General features: G+C 36.8%; 1 protein-coding gene across 1 annotated transcript in view; it reads left to right on the top strand.

Moving 5' to 3' along the window:
- The window catches only part of INPP4B (inositol polyphosphate-4-phosphatase type II B), a 599434-nt gene that overhangs the window by 279647 nt on the left and 296968 nt on the right, over positions 1-22819 (top strand). Inside the window, exons 5-6 of the mRNA XM_058550121.1 lie at positions 5544-5662; positions 7730-7846. Of these exons, the coding sequence (XP_058406104.1) occupies positions 5544-5662; positions 7730-7846 (236 nt within the window). The remainder of the gene's footprint in view (positions 1-5543; positions 5663-7729; positions 7847-22819) is intronic.

Here is a 22819-nt window from a genome sequence, read left to right as displayed (position 1 = left end):
TAGCCTTCACAATCTTCCTTTTTTTTTTTTTTTTTTTGCTGAGAAAGATTAGCCTTGAGCTACTATCAGCGCCAATCTTCCTCTATTTTGTATGTGGGCAGCCGCCACAGCATGGCTGACAAGTGGTGTAGGTCGGGATCTGAACCCGCGAACCCGGCCGGGCCGCCAAAGCGGAGCATGCCGAACCTTAATCGCTATGCCACTGGCCAGCTCCCACTGTCTTCCTTTTTGATGAAAGAATGTACAGAACAGAGGAGCAAGTCTTTCCATGATGCTTTGGGACATCTCGATTGTTAAGATAATGCCTCCTTATGGGCCATCACTCTCTAAGTTATAGTCCTACTTAGAGGGTGAGTTGCCCATTTACCTGTTGTACATCTGAAGGCAGACAGAAAATAAAGCTTTCTGCTATTTTTGGCTTCTCATTTGGAAGTGCCCAGTCAGAGGTGAAATTAATTAGTGTAAGTGCACACATCTGGTTTCATAGAAGGCGATTTATTAATAATACTATGATTTCTGAAATTAGCAAATAAACGGATAAAAGGTTTTTAAAAAATTTTATTTATTTGTATGAAAACAAGAACCAAAAATTCACAGTTATGTATTTAATAAAGTGCTTTTATTGAAAAAGAATAAGGTTATACAAAATAAGGACCAACCTGGAATATCTTGAGCATTTAATTGCTATAAGAATATTGGCTACATAAAATTCATTTTTCTGTCAATGAATAACCACATTCATATTAATCTTAATAATAATAATTTAAAGCGCCTATTATGTGCCTGGCATTCTACATACATTACTTCATATAAATCTATGAAATTTGTCCTTTTATTTCCATTTTACAAATAAGAAAATAGAGGCTCAAAGAGATACAGGAGTTTATCTAAAGTCACATATCTCCTTCGGTTAGATCCTGGTTTCAAATAGTTTTACCTCAAGTGAAAAAAAAACCCTTCTTTTATCCTCCATATGCTACACTGTGTGGTTTCTCCTCTAAGCCTAACTTTCCTTTGGCTAATTTAAGAACAGAGCTGTAGAGATGTGGAAATTCCTGTCAAGTCCCCCACCCCCATCTCCTCTGCTTATGGCCATTGCTTTGTTCTGGAGGAAAGAGGATAAACTTGGTTAGATGGCTCCAGCACTGAATGGCAAGAAACAAGATGAAATGGGATGAGGCAAGAAAAATGACCTGACTTACAGAAGAAAGAGTTCTTAAAGGGAAAGAGACTGGTGCTTGGATTCAGCCACGAACTCACACTGCGTGGCTCATGCCACTGCCCTTGTGAAGGCCTGTGGCAGGCGCCTCTGCTTCTTTGTGCACTCCATATCCAATGCGGATCTTAGAAAGACCCGGATTTGGCCAGTGCTGCTGAATTCAAAGGCACCTGAACGAACAGTTGTGTTCTACTTCAAATTGATTATTGCTGGGACCTCACTCTCTGATAGAAGAGTCAAGAGGCATTTTTAGGCTTCCAGCCAAAGTTGGCTAAACTGATGAAAAGGCTTTATGGACTCAATAGACTTGACATGATTTAGAAATGTTGGCTGAACGAAATAAAAACTGCTGTTTTCTAAAAACAGTATTTTGGGATAGACAGAATATTTCACTCAACAGGAACTCTGAAGACCCCTGCCCTTTAGCTTCTGGACTCTCAAATATTAGAACTACAGGAGCAAAAGATGAGCTGTGCTCTCTTCCTAAGATTCCAAGAGTAGTTTTAAGCATCTAGACCAGAGGTTGCCAACTTTTCTGGTCATTAGGTCAAATCCAGTCACAAATATATTTTGTGTGGCTCTTACAGCTTTAGCCTACACAGTGACTGGCCAGTGCTTTTGGACAAATCCTAAAATCAAGCCACAGTGGGCTTTCATTTCTTCAGGCAATGAATTTGAAATGAGGTCCCCTCTTTGACACAGCATAGGCTTTCCGTTTTGCTCAGTGCCTCCCCCTCCCCTGAGTTACTGAAGCTCCATTTATTTTTATCATTACACTTCTACTGGGGATTTTCTTCTACTAGAGTGAGAGCTATCTGGCTTCTGTACAAATCTGAGCTGGGGACACCTGTAGGCATCTCACACACAACCACTGGCAATAGAAAATGAACCCTCTGGTTGCTATTTACTATAGCAAATTTAACAGGAAAAATGGTCACTCGTAGCTCTTATTTTTTCTAAAGAAAAGTTTCGAATTATGTTTCTTTTAAAAATTACTCATTGCTTCTATATTGTTATTTTTTCTTCTGTTCAGTAAAAAATAGCAATTTATTGGACACAAGTGCATTTGAACCCCAACCTATCAGCATCTCGTATATTTAAACTCTTCCAGGCTTTGAGCGTACTTCGAAATAGCTCAGTCCAAAACAAAGCCAGTAAAAAGGCAGAAATACAAGTAAAAATCTATTGATGAATGAACGATTGCAGAGAGGCATTTATTTGTTGCCGCCCATTTGACTTGAGAATTCTTACATAAACAAAACAAAACAACAGAAGCAAAACCACAAAGCGTTCTTTTAGTCTTGTGAGTTGAGGAAGGCCATTTTTGCAGGCTACTCCTAGACTTGAGTTTTGTTGGGTGATGGGCAGTAGTAAGTATGGCTAGAAGACTGATGTAACATTTTTTGATTCCTGAAAACATGTTTTTCAGGCTTCTTTATTGGCTACTGAATTATTCCAGTGCAGGTTAGACTTTACAGTGATCCAATGAGTAATATGTCCATGAAGCAATCCAATCACTCATCATTTATCACCCTCCTATACACCTAAAGTGTGTACAGGTTTCACTTTATGAAATCCAGTGACTCATATACCGGTTTGGTATTTACAAAGAAATATTGGACCTGGTGACAGCTTTTAAGGAGCTGTCTGAATATGACTAAGTCAATAAAAACCATTTTACAAAATAATAAAACACCAAATATTGGTAAATCTTGGTATTAATATTGGTAAATATTAGTATAATTTTATCAGTAAACTTTATTTTTGCATAGAAAAGTCTATTAGAGAAAAGGGCCTAATTTCTTCCTCAACTCCACCCTGAGAAATAGGTAGACAGATGAGGAAATTGAGTGTCTAAGACTTTGTGGCTTAATGTCACATAACTAGAAAACTGGGAATCTAGGAATACAGCTCAGGAATTCCGACTGATTTCAGGGTCTTTCCACAACATCTGGCTGCATAAGCGTTAAAGAACAGTAAAATGCTCTGGGCTATTGGTAAGAAAAGAGACATGTGCAGCTCAAGATATGACTTGTTTTCTTGGCCTGCTTTTAGCTGTAGAATATAAAGAAATACGACGTGTCGTTATTGTTTTAGCTATAGAATATAAAGAAATACAAAGTGTCATTGTTTTATTTCATCACTGTTGGGGGATCTGCAAATTGAGTTCCACAGAACTTTTCAATTTAATGGAGATTTGCTCTGTTTTTGTCAGGAGTGAGTCTGAGTTTCTCTGATAAAATGGAGAACAGCTGCTCACTTCTGGGAACTAACCACAGCCCACAGTCAAGGCTGATAAGAAATCAGAAAAGGAGTGTCTTATTTTGAGCAAAGGTGTCATAAGATCATACATATGGTGGAGACTACAAGCAGAAAGTGGGCCAGATGCATGTGTCTGAAACAAAGTGACTCCAGCTTTAAAATCCAAGGACAGATATATGTCAATATCAGTAAATGGAGAGACAGCCGTACCAAACCAAGAGAATGAGTGATAAAATTAAACACATTCATAAGGCAAGTAGCGGAAATGATCAAAATAACCACCAAAGAAGAGTCAAGTCTAAATCTAGCTTTTTTTTTTCCTTCCGGCAATATGTTGACATTATTGAAACCTCACATCAGTATTTTCTAAAGCTATAGATCTCTTAGGTTAGACAAGAAAGAATCATGGCAGTGGGTCTTCCCAAGAGAAGTGCTATTGTGCACGAGAGGAATTCAGTAGGCAAGAAATGGAGCTAATGGGGTGTGATGTTAAGCAAACTACCAGAGAGTTCTAGTAATGTAAATGTGAGTACTCATATTTCTAAGCCTCTAGTTCTTAATATGTAAAACTGAAATAATAATTCAAAGCACTGTTTTGAGAAATAAAGAAGTAATTAGCAAAGTTCCTCAAAAATAGGGTTAAACTATAGCTATTCTTTTTTCTACACATACTTTCTTAAGCGCTCCTGTATTGCTAGAGACATGTGGTTTAAATAAGGAAAAATTATGACAAAATACCAGACAGAAAAGTAAAAGGATCTCAAAGTCTGGCAAGAAGAAGTTAAATAATTTGCCCAGCATTGCTTAGCTAGTAGAACTGGACAAAAAACAGGACTGTTTCTCTCCAAAGCTCCTGCTTTTTTCCTCTATAAGTGAGATGATCTGTAAGCGATTGAAAGGTGATAATTACATTTATAATTTCCTTTGCTTTGAAGTTTCAGATTTAAGCCGGACTACTTCTGTCCCAGTAGATAGGCCTCTGTAAGAAGCTGCAGTGCCACAACATAACTTAAATACTCCCATCCTTCCCTCCCTTCCTGCACTGGTCAGAGGCTTGGGGTAGGGAGAGTATAGAGCCCCGCACACTCTCACCAGGAATCCGGGACCCAGGGCCATGTCTCAGTTCCCCAATCAAAGCCCCAACCTACCTCAGCCCACCAGCTGAGCCTACCTTGAACCCTCTCTGGTGAGAACACTTTGCATCATACTTATCCATCCAACCGCAGGTAGTAAAATTACTATTTCAAAGCCAGGGGGGAAAGCACAGTGAGAGAAGATGTTGGACTTGCTGAAAAGGAATTTTTTTGGGATTTTTCTTCCCAAAATTGGGAAAATGATATGTCGGAGGAGAAAATATTCAAGTAAATATGGTATGGTGATGAGAGTCTGTAATATGAGCCTGGTGTTTCAAGGGAAAGTTCTTACATTTGTGGCCCCTGGGCAAGAATTAACCCATCCTTATTCCACATTTCTCCCTCCCAGACTTGGCTGGGATCCCAGACAGAGGCTGTTTTTAACCTATCCACTGCCTCCTCTGCTCCTCCCTTGTGGCTTGTGTGCTGTGTTGGTAGGGTAGCCTCTCTTACCAGTTTCTGTCCGTGTGTATGACTGAAAGAGGCCAGCTCTAGAGAAGACATAGGTAAGGACCAAGTGTGCATTCGAACATTTGAACTAATCCAGCCAGTGTCAATAAGGAAGAGAGTCAAGTTTCCCGGATATGGCCCAAATCAATTTACTTAGTCTGGGAGTGTGACTAATTAAAGTCACTCAAGTCCCTGAGCGGTATGTGTCTAGTCACGCATTAGAGCTGAGATTCCAAGGCAGTCGAGACTTACAAGAGCTGCAAATGTGGTCAGTGGAAATGAACTCTCGATTCAGCTCAACAGCACGTGACTTCCTATTTCTGTAAGGTACTTCCAAGGGACTTCCTCTGTAAAATCAGCCAGTGTCCCAGGAGAGTTCATTCAGCACTGTAGCTAAGTTTACTTCCAGCCCAGGACAGAAGTTTTCTCTGAGAGATGGTGTGAGTTTCTTTTCTTTCTCTTTCCTCTGCCATTGTCAGCGTGCAAGGATCTTGTGGCTCCTGTCCGCGATCGGAAGCTGAATACGCTGGTGCAGATCTCAGTAATCCACCCGGCAGAGCAGAGTCTGACAAGATACTCGAGCACGGAAATTGTGGAGGTGAGCACGCTGTGTGCCTGCATTACTCGCATGCTGTCTCTCAATCTCTCTCTGGATTTGAGCAAACAGCTGAAATAAATTAGTTCATGCCCTGTAGCTATGCTGTGTTACCGTCCTCTGTCATTTAGGAAAGCATACCTGAGGTTATTAAGTGTGCATTGGTAACTTACCAGAATAAATAAATGGAGGAAGAACTTGCCTTTTTCCTAAACGATCTTATTTTTCTTTAGTAAATAGAAAAATTACCACTTTGAATCCTTGAATAGAGCACCAAAAAGAGGGGAAAAAAAACAAAATATAGATTTTAAATTAAATGGAATGAATATTTATTTTTAGGGCAAAAACGAAAGTCATCAAGTACCCAGAGAAGTTTTAAACCCACTAAGTATTTTTGCCCTTTTCCTTTTTTCCTGTATTCTTCAGTCTGTCTGTGGAAACTTTATATTCTCTGCTGTTTGTGTCTGTTTTTTTTTTAAAGTACAATGTTTTTCAAAGAAAGGTAGATGATTAATTTGAGAAACTGTAAAGTTTCTAGGCAAAAAGTGTAAATATTACTCATCAGATGAGAGATTTCCTATTTACATTTATTGTTACTAATATAACATTCAAAATGTGTCAGGAGGAAACTTGTTATTGTGTTGGATCAAATTCAAAAGAGGAAGTGTTTCCCTTTTGATTATTTTGTTCTCATCACACATGTTTCACAGCCTTAGTGAATGAGAGAGACTTATTTGAACATCTGGGACTAACGAAAGTGTACTCTAAACTCCTTGCCTGTGCGTGCTTTTCTTAGACTTGTGAGCCCTATCTGTTTTGAATGGAGTTTTCTCTGCAAGAAACGGAGTAGCCTACCCCAGGCCTGGCTTGATCAGTGCAGACTGATGCCTTGATGCCCTGTTGGTGGAAAATGATTCAGACTGAAGTCGACTCATTTCTTTAATGAGACTGACCCAGATCCTGCCTATAGCCTTGAATCTGCCCTTTGGAAACTTTAGATTCCAATGTTCATATAATTTGTAGTTAATACTGTACCTGAATTAACAAAAAGTAGTCTTATTCATGTAAAGGAAACTTGACAAAAGTTGTTCATTTATATGAAAAACATTTTCAAGTATTATTCCAACTTAATGATTTTTTAAATATTGTCAAAACTTGAGAGAAATTATTTATTTTGATGCATTTCAGAATTTTATATGTGAACATGTGTAACTGTTTGGCTGTTTGGTTCACTGCCTGTTCCAAAGTGTCTAACACAGTGCCGAACAAAAAGTACTATTTGTTGAATAAAACAAAGAAAGAATGAATGAATAAATGAGCAACTTGAGTTTTCAGAAACTTTCATAGACAGATAGTTTACAGCACTCTAGCAAACATCTCAGTAATATTTGGCAACATACATATTTAAATATAGATATAAAATTTAGTGTTAGATGTCAGCTCTCTAAAAATGAATTGGGAGGCATTGAAATATCCTGTGCACTGCATCCTGAACTAGTAATTTTATAGCCGCAAATCCATCATATTTAGTTTCTTTCATTAGTTTTCAAATCGGTCTGAAAAAAAAAAACACAGCTGAACATCTAAAAACAAATGGATACCATCAAAGCATGGCTTTCAATTGAAGCATTACAGAAAGGAAATAAATGGACAGCATAAGATTACCAAATGGTTCTTTCTGAGAAAATAGCTTCATTTTAATTTGATCAGTCAATATCTTAGATTATTTGCATAAATGACAGGTTAGATCGTTAAATGTATTCTAAATGGATTGACAGCTGACCCTAAAGGAGGGTTCTGCATATAATGAAAATAAATTGTTTTTCAAGACAGCTCTGACAATGATGCAGGGCCATTTACTATCAACAGCTATATCAGTACTGTGGGGCCTTGGGTCATGTTGTTGCCCATGAGCATCACTTGGCAATTCAGATCTGTCTTCTCATAGAACTATTTCCTAGAAAAACAAACCGACCTGGACAGGCTTTCTGCATTCTCATGTGTCACTGCGTGCTGCCGACTGCAGTTGCTGCCTTATTGAATCAAAGTTGTCTGCTTGTGCTGTTACAGGGAACAAGAGACCCACTGTTTTTGACTGGTGTCACATTCCCATCTGAGTATCCCATCTATGAGGAGACCAAAATAAAACTAACAGTCTATGATGTCAAGGATAAGTCTCATGACACTGTAAGTACTTGTACTTCTTTCTTTCTTTGGGAAAAGGAATTATGCTTTTCCAAACTATTGGGTTTTTTATGTGACTGACATTTTTCAAAGACAGTATTTGTATTATGTTTATGTTTATAGTTTGCTGCGTTTTTTCCCAAATTCATTTGGCTTAGTGCCAAATTGGCAATTGGTTAGGAGCAAAAGCTTTCAGAACAGATTTTTCTCTTTTTCAGAAGGCTGGCTTGATCTTCTGGTTTACATTTTTGTTGTTGTTTTAAGGAGTTGCTGAAGGAGTCATATTATGGGCAGAAAGCAAGTGGAAGAGATTAATGTTTCAACACTTTCTAGATGTGGTAATTATTCTAAAACAGGGGAGTAATAAAGTGCTCTACTTTCACAATTGGTTCTTTTACGTACTGTATAGAGAGCAACTCCCTCTATTTTCCTAAAGTCACTCCGGGCACCAAAGCAAGCAGAGGAGGTACCTGGAAGCATTAGGCAGAAGCTTTAATTGGCCTCTTTACATGAAGGTCATGTAAAGTCCCAATGGCCTGTTGTCCGAGATCCTTCAGACTTCCTACGGGCTCTGACTTTTTCTCCACTTGAATGAGACCTCCTGGTTAAACAGTTAAGTAACCAGGCACTATCTCTAGAGGTCACTCTTAAAATTCTTGGACAGGAGGAAATGCTATTGGGTAGGTATTGGGAAGGGAATGGTTTAAAGGGAGGCTTCTCCTTTAAATTTCTCCCGTTAGCATGGATTTTTGTCTGTTTTCAAGGAGGAGGATCTATGGAAGTCTTGATGGTCAATAGTGAAGCACAAGCCAGGAAATACTTTGAAGGCGGGTGGGCCAGTAGGTTCCAGGAGAGTTCTGGTTGAAGCTAAAGGATGCTGCTGGACCTGGAGAATCACACACACTATGTCACTAGGTCTAGGGGAAATGTAGCTTAAACTCTGCCCTCACTTAGGCATTTCTGTCTCGCTCAACTCTTTCCCTCCATTCTTTACCACAAAATATATAACATAGATAGATGGGGGGATATTTAATAGAGAAAAAATATTTTATATTGGAGGAATTTCTACTTGTCTTAATCCCAGAAAAGTTCATTTGTTTAAAATTGCAGAAGAAATGCCCAATTAAATGCACAGCATATACGTGGAATAGGGCAGTTATGGCGGTCTGGTACAGGTGTGGAGAAGGCAGACTCTCTGCTTCCTGTTCCGCTCACTAGCTTTTGACTCTGGGAGAGTTAATTCTGGGTGTCTGTTTCCTCATTTATAATATTTACCTTGTGGGGTTGTTGTAAGGATTAAATAAGTTAATATGTGTAAAATATGTAGAAGACTAACTGCTACGGATTAGTTAATAAGTGTTAAGTTGCTGCTATTGTTGTGGTAGTTATCGTTTTGGCTGCTGCCTCATGGTCCCTCATGAATAGCAAAAATCAAATAAGGGAATATTAACCTCTTTTTCCATAAATTACTTTGTTTTTTCTTGAGTGGTCCTACATTTTATTATTTCTGACTTCTTTGAAGAAGAGGGGAAGATAAAAATATTTTTAAGAGACAAAAAATTGGGGTTAAAACTGGCAACTTTTAAAAAAATATTTTCTTGGGAGTTTTGTTTTTTTCTTTCTGTTCATTTTCCTTGGTTTTTGAGGTAACGTGGAAAAGGAGTGGACTGTATTGGGAGATCGGGGACCAGGTTTGACAGGCTATGCACAAAGCCACTTTGCATGGCTTCCTTTTTTTTTTCTTTCTGCCAGAGACGAGAGAGAAATGAGTGGAAAGTGGGAAAGACCATGAAATTGGGAAGGAGGGAGATATGGTTCAAATGGATGGTGGGAGGAGGTGATACAACAGGGCTGAGAAGTAATAAGCACAGAGAAATGATCAGGATGACAAGGAAAGCAAAGCAGCAACTGTGGGATTTTGTGTTCTTCTAAGCGCATAATCAAATACAATCCTCCCAGCAGTCCCCAAGGCATAGACAGGACAGGAGATGGAAGGGTCGGAGGTATAAGAACACTGTGCTACAGAAATGAAAATGTTGCCCCTAAACTCTTCAGTTTGTTAGGTCCTTGGAAATGTCCAAGTTAGAAATATTAAATACCAAAGGTGTTTCTGTCCCCTTCAATCTCCCTCATTTAAAATGTGTATGTCTGTGAATGCTTTAGGGATACATAATTAGCTTGCTTATTAATTATACTTCTTATTGGCTTCTATTCTGGAAACTAATTATTTAGGGTCTTTTAAAGACTTTCTTGCTTGGTCAGAGGGTGTTATCACATAAAAGTATTGGATGCGCTGGAATCCCTGCTGTGAAATAAGACTTGTGAAATTTGAACGTACTTAAGAAATGCAACCAGTTTTCATTTACCAAGTGCTGTTAATTAAGGTATAGCTGTTCCTTAAAATAACTAACAATTAGCTCTGGTGATAGAAGTGTAAATGGAAACACAGTTTATTAATATGCTAATGGTCCCCATGGACATACAGTCTTTATCCTGACACCTTTTCGCTCGCTTCTTAAGTTTTTCTTTGGGGCAGAAGGAGGTGAGGGAGGGGACAGGAAGTGGTTTTAAAGTACAGTTTATAATTATGAGCACTTAACAACCTAAACATTTCAAGATCATAATACTTTTAAGGATTAAGAAATGGAATTATGAATATTTATGTGTTTTGGAAAATTAATGAATTATGTGCATGTATTTAAAAGTAGTTTGAATATTCGATCCTAGCAAACCATTGATCATATTAGGCTGACCCAGGACAATGAGATCTTCTATACTGGCTGAATACTAATTAGTTGAGTCGGATGACCAAGTTGCTTATCTTTTCCTTTTGAGTTTATCATTACCTGGAGTGAACCAGTCAAACAAATTTGTTACTTTGCCATTTCATATTTGTTTACATATGTATTTATATTAGGTATTTTTAAAGAGAAATGAAAACCTTTCATCAGTGCCTTTGATGTAACTATTATCTAACAACTATTTGTTGTTCTTGTATTCTTCTAAACAACTGGACCTAAGATTGATTATCTTACTTAGTAACTTCAGCAGAAATGCGATTAATCATTGTAACAAATGAGAAGAGTCCGAAGAGTCCAGCTGTTGATTCAGAACGACTATTGTTTCCTCCTACTACATCCTTCATCCTTCCCATTCATTGCAGTAAGTCTCCCTCTGTGGCAGATGGATAGATAATGCTTGGCAGGTGGGGAGATTGGGTATAGGGGTGACAGGGTCGTTATTAGAATTAGAGTGACCTTTTTATTATTTTCCTCATGGAAAATGAGAAATGGGCTACTTTAACATCCAGCTGTTTGGTGGAGACTTTCAAGTTTGAAATTGAAGCCTGTGGCTAGGATATGAGAGCCCAAGTTCTAACAGTGAAGTTGCTATCTTCTGGACACATGCTGGTTGTATGCTCTATGTTCAAACTCCTAGAAACTGAAACAACATAGACAAAAGTGTTTTCAGCACATCATTTGCAGTGTTCAGGCCTAGGGAAACAAGCTGGGAATCTGGGTCCTTCAGATATTACAGAAAAACCTCAGAGGAAGGAGAAATCTACGAAAGAAAAGAACATCAACAACTTGGTCTCTCCTTTCCTTTCTTCCCATGTGAGTGGTGTTTTGGAAGGTACTGAACAAGGCTCTTTCAACACTGAGCTGAGGACGGTCATTAATCTGCAAGCATATGGTTAGGTCACAGAACTGTTTTTGCTCATGGTAGAAATTTGAATTTCTGATGTATTTTGCAGGAGTGCACATTGCCCCATTCCTTTTGCTCTTGGAGTAAATAAATGTTTGCTGTATCCCCAACTTGTTAGAAGTTCAGCTTACAAGACAGAGTCCCATGTCCAGTAGACACTGAACATTTCTCAGGTGAGGATATATGTCATAAGGCAATTTCAACTACCAGTTACTAGCAACCCTCCATTTGTACCTTTCAGATGTGACCTCATCAAGATTGGACGTAAATTTATTGCATCCTGTATGTTACATGCCCAAGGCAGTGTAGTTCTAGTGTAATTCCCTAGACAGAAGTGTTCAGTTCAGTTTTTATGTTTTTCTGTGGAAAGCAAAACCATTTACATTTAGTGTACTTTGACTTGGCTTGATTTTCTTCATTGACTTGTTAGAAGTTTAAGTCTAACTATACCTATTGAGATACACATTCTGTGAACTGGCCTTCCTCTCTATCTAGAAGATACAGTACAGTGGGTAAGGAAAAAGAAATTGAGATTATTGATCACTAAGTACATACCAAGCACTATGTTTAGTGTGTTATGTTAAAGTTTATGTTATATAAACTATAGATTTTTTTTTTTATGTTATAGCTATGTTATGTTATAAACTATAGCATGTTATAGTTTCTTCTTTAATCTCCATAAACCTTCTTTGGGGAAAGTATTATTATGCCCATTATAAAAATGAAGAAATTGGGATTCTGAAAAATTAAGTAGGCCAAGTTAAAGATCCTTTATTTTTTCCAGGCTATGCCATGGTACATATGTAGTTGATAGGATTTCCCTCAACTTTTCACATCCCACAGTGTGATATTTTTTACTTCAACTGATACTTTAAAAGCATTCTTTATTTGGAGATTACAAATTGATTAATTGAGAAAAAAGTGCCAGTATTCAAATATAGGAAAAAACCCATATCCAAAATTTTTAAGCACTTAAATTAAGCATGTATAACTAATTGCAGATGTCTGAATGTTTTATAATCAAGTGGCCAGCTACTATTCATCAAAAAATAACTGTTATTACCTGTTGTAAAATGGCTAAGTTTATATTTCAAACTTTTGCTTTTGTCCCCCCAGCCTGGTTTTTCCCTTTTCTTTTATGTGTACATACCACGCAGTCTTCTCAACCTGTTTGTTCACTCAGCCTTTGCCTTTTGGAATGCTCCTATCTATGTTGTGACATAGTTCGCAAGGGGAGTTACCAATTCCATATAGAAGTAGTTCAGAGTTCTAAAATGTTGCTGTTCTTCATAAATAACTTCACTTCCTTTCTACCTGTTGATAAGTGGTAGATATTTACAAAGAGCATATTTATATTTTATTGAGGTATAGTTTACATACAGTAAAATGGACAGATCTTAAGTGTTCAGTTCAATGAGTTTGACAATGGCATATGACCGCATAACTTCTACCAAGGCAAGAAATAGAACACTTACATCATTCCAGAAAGTTCCCTTATGCCCCTTTCCAGTTAATTGCCACTCCACACGCCCTGAGGTAGCTGCTTTCCCGTAATATACCAACATAAATTTGTTTTGCTTCTTGAAATTTATGTGAATGAGATTATATAATGCGTACTCTCTTGTATCTGGTATCTTTTGAGATTCATTCATGTTGCTGAGTACTCAATAGTCTGCTACTTTTTATTGCTGAATGGTCTTATGTTGTAGTGCTATACTACAATATTTTTATTCATTCTCTTATTGATAGACATTTGATTGCTTCCAGCTTTTGACAATGATGAATAAAGTGTCTGTGAACATTTGAGTCCAAGTCTTTGTGTGGATATTTGATTTTATTTTGAGGAGTAAATACTGAGGAGTTTTAATCGTTAGGTCATAGGGCAGATGCATGTTAAACTTTTCTGGAAAGTGTCAAACTGTTCATCGAAGTTATTGTATGACTTTATTCTCCTACTCTTAATTATGTATGAGAGTTCCAGTTACTCCACCAACAGTGATATTGTCAATCTTTTTCATTTAGCTTTCTAGTGGGTATGAAGCGGTATCTCATTGTGATCTTAATTTGCATTTTCCTAATGACTAATTATGTTGAGCACCTTTTCCTGTGCTTATTGGCCATTCATCTGTCTTTTTTTTTAAGGAACTGTCTGTTCAAGACTTTTGCCTATTTTAAAAAAATTGTGTTCTTTTTATTATTATTATTTCTAAGAATTCTTCATATTTTGTAGATACAAGTGCTTCTGTTAAGTATAAGTGCTACAGTTTTTTTAGTCTTTGGCTTGCCTGATAATTTCCCTAATGATGTTTTTTGTCGATTAGAAATTTTTAATTCTGATTAAGTCCAGTTTATCAATTTTTTCATTCATAGTTAGTGCTTTTGTGCCGTAAGAAATCTTGCTACCTTAGGCTATGAGAATTTTCTCCAATGTTTTTTTCCAAAATGTATTATAGTTGTAGCCTTTACAATTAGGTCTAAGTTCCATCTCAAATTAATTTTTGTGATAAGAATGAGGTAGAAATCAAAGTTATTTTTTCTTATGTAGATATCTAGCTATTCCAGCATCATTTGTTAAAAATATTCTTTTCTCCACTGAATTTAGATAGTCCCTTGACAGGAAAATCAGTTGTCTATTGATACATGTGGGTCTATTTTTGGACATTCTGTTCTGTTCCACTGATCTATTTGTCTAGTTTCATGACAATAACATGATTATTATAGCTTTATAGTAAGTCCTGAAATCAGGTAGTTTAAGTCCTCTATATTTACCAGTTTGTTCTTTTTATCAAGGTTGTTTTTGTTTTGCCTATTCTAGAGCTGTGTCTCTCCATATAAATTTTAGAACAGCTTATCAATTTCTTTAAAAAGCCTGTTGGAATTTTAATTGGAATTGTATTGAATCTGTAGGTGGATCTAGAGAGAATGAATATCTTAACCATATTGAGTCTATTGATCTGTAATATGACAGGTATATCAGTCCATTTATTTAGGTCTTTAAACTTTTATTAGCAAAGTATTTGTGTTCAATATACAGGTTATAATATTTTTTAGACTTATTTCTAGGTATTTGATTTTTTTTGTACTAACATACAAGGTATTTTTAAAAATACAATTTTCAATTGTTGTTTTATAATAGGTAGAAATAAAATTATTTTGTATTGACCTTGTATCCTACAGCCTTGCTAAATTCATATATTAGTTCTAAAGGACTTTTTTTTATAGACTCCATAGAGTTTTGTAAATACACAATCATGTTATCTGTGAATAATGAAAGATTTTTGTTTCCCTTTCCAGTCATTGTGCATTTTATCTTTCCTTATTGCACTGGCTAGGTAGGACTTTCAGTACAATATTGATAGAAATGGTAACAGTGGAAATCCTGGTTTTGTTCCCAAACTTAAGGGAAAAATGTTTTAATGGTGGATTTCACCATTGAATATGATCTTAATTGTAGGTTTTTCATAGATGCCTTTTATCAGATTGAGGAATTTCCCTTCTATCTCTAATTTTCTATGCATTTGTACCACGAATGGTTTTGAATTTAGTCAAATTATTTTATGGTATGTATTGAGATGCTTACATGTTTTTCTTATTTATTCTGTTAATGTAGTGAATTACATTAATTCATTTTTGTGTGTTAAACCAACCTTAGATTCCTGGAGCACTTGTTTCAACAGCTCTCCCACTTCTCACCCAAGCTTCAGCCTAGCACATGGGGGAATCAACCTCTACTCTGCTGCCCTTACTTTAGAGAGAGCCCTGTGCACCTTAGCATGACTCTCTCTGCTCTCATGCCCTCGTCCTTCATTGGAATACCCTCCTGTGTGATATGAAGTCTGGTGGGAAAGAGCAGATGGATGAGTGAGACTCAGGCTGTCGCTAGGGCTCCTTAGGATTCAAATCTCTCATGCCAGGTCACATGTGCCCATTCAAAGTTCATTACAAGTCCAACTGGTTTCTATGGAAGATCCTTCTCTTCCTGCTGATGGGCATTCTTCCTCTAGAAAGGGTCTTTCACTCTCTGGATTTCATTTGGTTTATTTATACCCTCAGTTTTCTGATGAGTTTAACAAAAGCTATGATTTGGTGGGTAGTGTATCTCACTTCTTCTCAGTGTTCCAATGGGAGTGACAGTCTCTTGCAACTTTTTACATCTTAACCAGAAGCAGAAGTGCTACATATTTAACTTCTTCCCTTTAGCATTTATGCTACTCTCTCTATATCTGCATTTCCATCTGTCTTTTATTTCCCCTTCTCTGTAGTTTACATACCAAGTGCATTACAGTCTCTGCTGCTCTTTACATTATTTTTTCTTTATTCTCATATTCCTCTTCTTTCTTTGTTCTGTTGTCCTCTGCACTCACACAGTACTTCTTCTATATCATCTATTCAGCGATTTTGTTTTTGTTTGGACTTCCACAGTAGAGGAAATGGTATTCATCGATACCTCCTCACTTTCCACAAGAAAATAATGATGTTCACATGGAAAAAGACTGGCTCTTTGACAGTGAAATAAGAAAATGAATTACTCATGAAGCAAAACAAATTGAAAATCTTTTGGCCATAGCAGAGTGGCTGCTTGACTGTGAGGTAGCCACATCCTTATTTCACGGAGATCAGCAGAAATGTAGTTTCAGTATTTTTACCCTTGACTGTCTATAACATTGCTTAACCTAGCATAAAAAAGAAAAAAAAACAATACCTGGAGTTAATTTGCCTTTTTCCACTTACACTGAAAATGATTAGGTAAGACCATTTTCCATTCTCTTTTCAAAACTGGGCAACTGTGTTAATGTTAATCACAAACATAGAGAAGCATAATCTACCCTGTGTTTCCTAAGGGAATGCTGGACTCTTACTGAGCCCTACCTCCATCCAGCATTCAAGAATGGCTTTTAATGTTTTACTCTTGTGAGTTTTGAGCAGTGAGCACTTTTATTTTTAAGCATCATGAGCTATCATTGAGAAGAGTGGTTGGGGGAGTTGCAGGTGAGTCTAGTTTGAGTCTGTGAAGTCCACAGATTGGAATTTAGTCATGTCTACATAAATCTAATTTGATGGATGTCTGCTCAGAAGTTTTAGGAGGCTCTCTGATCTTCATCATAAGGGAGCAGAAATTTAGGCAGTTAGGGTCGACCTAGGAACACAGCCTAGGTAGGGAGTAGTTACTCTTTCAGGCATCTTTTATGGGTATTGTTCTAGAATTCTCTGGTCCCTAAGAATATACCCTGGCTATGGGGGTAGAGTGGGGGGAATAGAAAGCTTACCCAGTTTATTTTATGAACACTAGATAAGTTTAATACCAAAACCTGATGAAAATTAAAAAAAAATCTATAACTAAATTTCAATTAAAATTAGCTACAAAAATTATAAATGAAATAGTATTTAGTAGAATTCATCCATGTGGAAAAAGAAAAATATGCTCAAGAGTTTATTTCAGGAAAGCAAGAATGGCTCGATATCAATATATCTATCAATGTAATCCATTTTATTAATAACTAAAGGAGAAAACTCATTTGGTTATGTCAATGGATGCTAAAGAGACATTTAATAAATGTAGTGGCTACATATAGTAAAAAAAAGAAATAGATTATAATATAGAAATATAGTAAAAATCTATTCTAATAAGATAATATAAATGTTCTAAACAATGAAATGCTAAAATCATTTCAACTAGCCACCAGATTAATCACCATCATTATTATTATTCAGTGTTTTCTTGGAGCCTATAGAAAATACAATGAGAAAATTATATTACTTCTACAAAATTTGGAAAGCAAGAAGCAAAACTATTTTTCTATTGATATGACTAAAATAGCTAGAAATCCCAAGAGACTTTAGTAAATAAATACCGAATATCATAATTTGGTAAGTTGGTTGGTTACAAAATAAATATATTTAAAAATCAATAGTTTCTCTCTTTTATAGTATAAATTACTTAGAAAAGTATAAAATCTAATTGAAGAATATAAAATAAGATCTTTACAAATGGGAAAATATACTTGTGTTGGAAGAAAAGTAAATAACATAAAATAGAAATTGTCCCAAATTCAATTTGTAAGTTTAATATAATTCTAAATAAAATATCAAAAGTATTTTTTATGGAGAGGGATGTTAAGGATTGGATAAAATAATCTTAAAGTTTATTTTAAAAAGTCAATATCCAAGAATAGCCAAGGACATTTTTTAAAAGAATAGTGAGTAAGACTTGCCTAATTAGACTTCAAAACATAACATAAAGCCACTGCAATCAGATCTGTATGGTTTGATCATAGGAATGGACAAATAGAGAAGGGAGGCAGAATGTCAAATCCGGAAGCAGATTCCAGGATACATGGATAATTAACACTATGATTTAGATGGTTTTAATTCAGTAGGTAAAGAATGGATTATTTAACATAAAAAAGTGCTGGTTAAATGACTGTCCATCTGGAAGAAAATAATATTATGGTGTCATTATATTCTATGTATAAAAATACATTTCAGGTGGATTAATTAAATGTATAAACTAAATTACATTAAAACTCCTACAAGGTAATCTAAGAGACTACAATCTAGAGGGGGGTCGGGGGAAGGGTAGGGAAAGTTTTTGTAAGAATGAGAGTCCAGAAAGGGCTGGAATTTGACTATATGGAAATCTAAATTATTTATATGGGAATATATGGCATAAACAAGAGAGAAAAGATAGATATGGAAAATTATATGCAAGTCAGATTGGTGGAATAATCCTTGTAATATTTCAGGAATTCTTCCAAGTTTATAAGAAGGGTTGAAAAACTGAGCACAGTACTTGAAGAAGCAGTCCTCGGAAAGGTAAATTCAAATGACCAAGAAACATGAAAAAATATTGTAATTATTTCCTTGGAAACACAAAATTAAAATAGCAATGCGATCATCAATTTTTACTATAAACTGGCAAAAAATTTAAAGACCATTGCTGGCAGGAATGTGGGAAAACTGCATTCTCATACAATGCTGATTGAATGTAAAAGTTTATGACTTTTTAAAAAAAAACAATTTGCCAGCATCTGTTAAAATGAAAAATATGTGTACATTTTGATCAATGTAACAATGTTACTCCTAGTTATCAACCTCATAGAAGTAAAACACCAGTACTAAGGATATGTGGAAAAGAATATTTGAGCATTGCTCATAATCGTGAAAAAATTAGAAACAGAGTGAATGCCTATCAGTAGGGGAATGTGTGAATAAATTCTGGTGTATCCAAACTAGGGATACTATGAAGCCTTAGAAAAGACGGATGTAATTAACTGGAGCTCTAAGAGCAGACTTGGAAGATCCACGAGCTATTACATAATTGAGAAAAGCAAGATGCAGAAAATGGTGTGTAATATAATTCCATTTTTAAAAAACTAATAAGGAGGGGCCGTCCAGTGGCGTAGCAGTTGGGTTCACATGCTCCGCTTCGGTGGCATGGGGTTTGCTAGTTTGGATCTTGGGCACAGACCTACACACTGCTCATCAAGTCGTGCTGAGGCAATGTCCCACATAGAGTGACTAGAAGGATGTACAGCTATGACATACAGCTATGTACTGGGCCTTTGGGCAGAAAAAAGGAAAAAAGGAGGAAGATTGGCAACAGATGTTAGCTCAGGGCCAATCTTCCTCAAAAAGAAAAAAAAACACAACCAAAAAAAGAAAAAAACTATTAATGAAAAATGCCTTATATATATGTATATTGTGTTTATATTTAAGCAATTTATAAGTGTATATGACGATCATGAGTGTATAGAAAAATACAGGAGGATAAATGCAGTGGATGGAATGAGGGAGAAGTAGATAACGAGGGGAGAGAAAAAGAAAGAAAAGGAAAAAAGAGCGTGAAATAAAATAACAGTATAATAAAAGTCATGTTCATGGATTTTCTGAAAGATTTTCTTACTTTTAATAAAATAGAATAAATGTAACTTAAAAAGATGAGTGTCGTTCCCATGACTTCCACACAAAATAGATTGTCCTGAGAGGATGTCACTTTTGAATCCCGAGGATTCAACACAGGAGGGCAGTCAGAGTCCAGGATGGAAGGGAACTGTCATGAGCAAGTGGCAGCCTGGAGACATGCTGGCAGGTGCCGGGCAGGGGCTTCCGTGCCTGGAGAGATGTGAGGGCCCCGCTGTCAGGGATCATCTGTAGGGAAAATGCAGTAGCTGAAAACGTCGCCAAGGCCGGTCAGAGCAGAAGAGGAAGAAAATGATCATCACTTGCAACACTCGATGAAGCCCCTGGGAACTCCCTGAAATAACCCACAGGGGACTCTTGGATCTGCACTCGCAAGTGGGAGCACAGCTTCTTGTGCATGGTAGAGTCAGTAAACTGGGTAATGAATTCATGCTTCAAAGTAGATCTCCGAGCATTGATCTTTTTACCTGCTAACGCCAATCAAATGATCTGATAACTGACCACTGAGATTTGTGAGTCTAACTTGGACCCTGAACCGAGAGAGAGTTATTTTTGCTTCAACTTATCTCCCTCGACTCTGGGATATTTACCTCATTCTGATCGTTTTCAAGAATTCCCCAGTTGTTGCCATTTGTCCGATGGCTTAGGCCTTTAGTGCCTGGCTGGCCGGCTCTGTTTCGTTCTTGCGGCAGCATTCTTGGCATAGCTAAGTACAGGTGGAAGCTTAGTGAACATTCTCTCTGATGCGAGTGGTCCCTGAAACAGACCGACATGGGCACAGAGGACACGTGTCTTGCGTTGGCTTCCCATTCCTGCTTGGTTTTGCAAAGCTGAAATGTAATGTGTTTCCAAAACATTTCTGCTTAGAAAGGAGCAGAAACTAGTGATTTCAAAGGTTAGTCTGCTTCAGCTAGGAATAGTTTTTAATTACTGTAAGTTTGTATATGCTGCACAGCGGGAACAAAAGGAAATTCTAAAGAAACATAGGCTTTCCCTTGAGTCATTTGAATGGAATGATAATTACAACTAGGTTCAGGCTGGTATTTAAATTCACGTGAAAATTATTTTTAAACTTACTGAGAGAAGTTGTGTATATCAAGGGAGAAGGTGATGTCACATTCTGAAAAATGTTAAGGGACATCTGTTTCCACATCACAAAGATTTTCTTCTCATGTTGCCATGAGCCAGGTTACTTAGATTTCATGGCATTAAGTCAAGCTGTCTTTTAAGATGTGCTCATTGAGGATGGAGCTAAATGCTGAGGCGGCAGCTGTTCCTTATATGATGTCCTAAGGAATTCAGTGTGTGAATTCACACAGATATTGGTCTTTTGTGCAAACTTGGGTAATAATTTTTAACTATGATAGAGAAAACAGCCTTTGGAAGACGCTATAGAGATTCATTTACTCAGATATGGAGTCTATAGGGATATTTAAAATTTTAAATAACGCACCAATATTTTTTAAACTGCTATTTTGTTTTTTTGAAAAAGGCACTGATAGTCATATTAGTGTTTTGGAATGTGTGAAAGCAATTTGCCAAGAAAATCTTAATTGGGTAGGATTTAAATATAAACAAGAGCTCACCCACCTCAAACTCCAGCCCACCCCCACTCAGGGAATTAGAAGCATATGTTATAGCTCCACATTTGCTTTTCATTCCTGAATTTAAGTTGAGGCATAGTGAAATATGCATAGCAGCTTGCTTGGCCTTAGAGCAACAAAGAAACTGGGGCCTCATATTTAAAACTCTAGACATGTGCTTGTGAATTCACATACATATATACACACAGTTTTACATATGAATATGTACATTGAATAATATTCACAAATTTGTATGTGTGTGTACTTTAGGAAAGATTTTAAACTTTAAATTCTGGGATCAAGTTCATTTGTTGCCAAAAAAACCCAAAAATATCCTTAAGGCAATGTAAATATTCAGAGAAATTTTTTTCTCTCTGTAAAAAGAACCTTTCCAGTTAGTGTAGGTTTAAAGGCAGAAGCATGTCTTTCAGATTCTGTTGTATTGCCTTTCGCATTCTGCTTTCCCCAGCACACATCTGGAATAAATGGTTGCTTTCCTTTGGTATTAGTTTCTGACTTTGAACTTGCAACCTAAACAAGTATCTGAGAAAAGACGATACCAAACTGGAGATTAATTATAATAGACAGTAAGAGGCATTTGAAATCCCCACCAATGGATTCAAGAACAAGGTTTCTGAATGCCATTATGGGAAAATCAGGTTCACGTAGAGTTGGAAACAACTGTAGCAAGGACATTTTCAAATTTGGGATCAAGGATACAACTCTTTGTCCCCTCAAGGATTCCTTCTTGATCGTGATGCCACGTTGAAAACAAAGAACATAAAGTTTAGAGCCAGAAGCTCTAATCTCACATCTGCTACTTAGTTGTGTGACTTTGGACAAGTTATCTTTTTTGGGTCTCAGTTTCTCCAGCTCTGGAATGGAGACCATAATACCTATTCTGTCTACTCGGGAAGGAAAATAGGCTAACACATGTAAAAGTGCTTTGGAAACTAAAAATACAAGAGAAATGCAGGTGTCATCATGATTTACTGCAAATATTATTCTTGTGCTCAGGGCATTCTTTCCTGAGTGACACTGGTGTATTTCTAAGAGAAAGATTAGTGGTTTCGTGATACCAGACTCCTCAAGGTTGACTATGTTTCCGGTGAATTGATCTGTCTGGATATCTCACCTATGTTCTTAAGAGATGATTTGTGGCTGGGTACAGAGCCTATGCTGGTATACCAGAGCTGTTTCAGTTTGAAACATATGAATAGCAATGAATAAGAACCTATTTTCTCTGTTTTTACTTTAGTATGTCATTAATCTGATACTCTGCATTCTGATACTCCAACATTCATTTCCCGAGTATTTCTTTCCAAAAGGCGAGAAACTACAGAAGATGGTTGCAAAGGCAGACCCACGTTTTCCATTGTAATAGTCATTTTGATACCTAATTCTCATCTTCTGACTTGGGTTACAGACAGCAATGTGTCCATAGGTCTGTCTCTGAAACCACACATGAGAAATAATAAGGGAGAAAAAACCCCTCTTCTTTAAGATTCACTTTTCAAATCATTCTCATACCTGATGGGCTGACCAGTGACTCACCCTGTCCTTCTTTTTTCTTCTTCCAACTCTGAGTCATCATAAAGTTTGATTTCTGAGACATCATTAAAACTGGCCCAAACGAAAGGCTTTTACAGGATAGCAGTGAATAAAGAATTCTTTTCTTCCTTCCTCACAATCTTACTTTGCTTTCTTTCTCAAGACATTTGTCAGACAAAAGATTAGCAGAATGTTTCTTCTCTAGCCTGACCTCATG

The sequence above is a fragment of the Diceros bicornis genome, chromosome 11, assembly GCF_020826845.1.
Source record: "Diceros bicornis minor isolate mBicDic1 chromosome 11, mDicBic1.mat.cur, whole genome shotgun sequence".
NCBI classification, from domain to species: Eukaryota; Metazoa; Chordata; class Mammalia; order Perissodactyla; family Rhinocerotidae; genus Diceros; species Diceros bicornis.
This window is presented reverse-complemented; position numbering and strand designations above follow the sequence as displayed.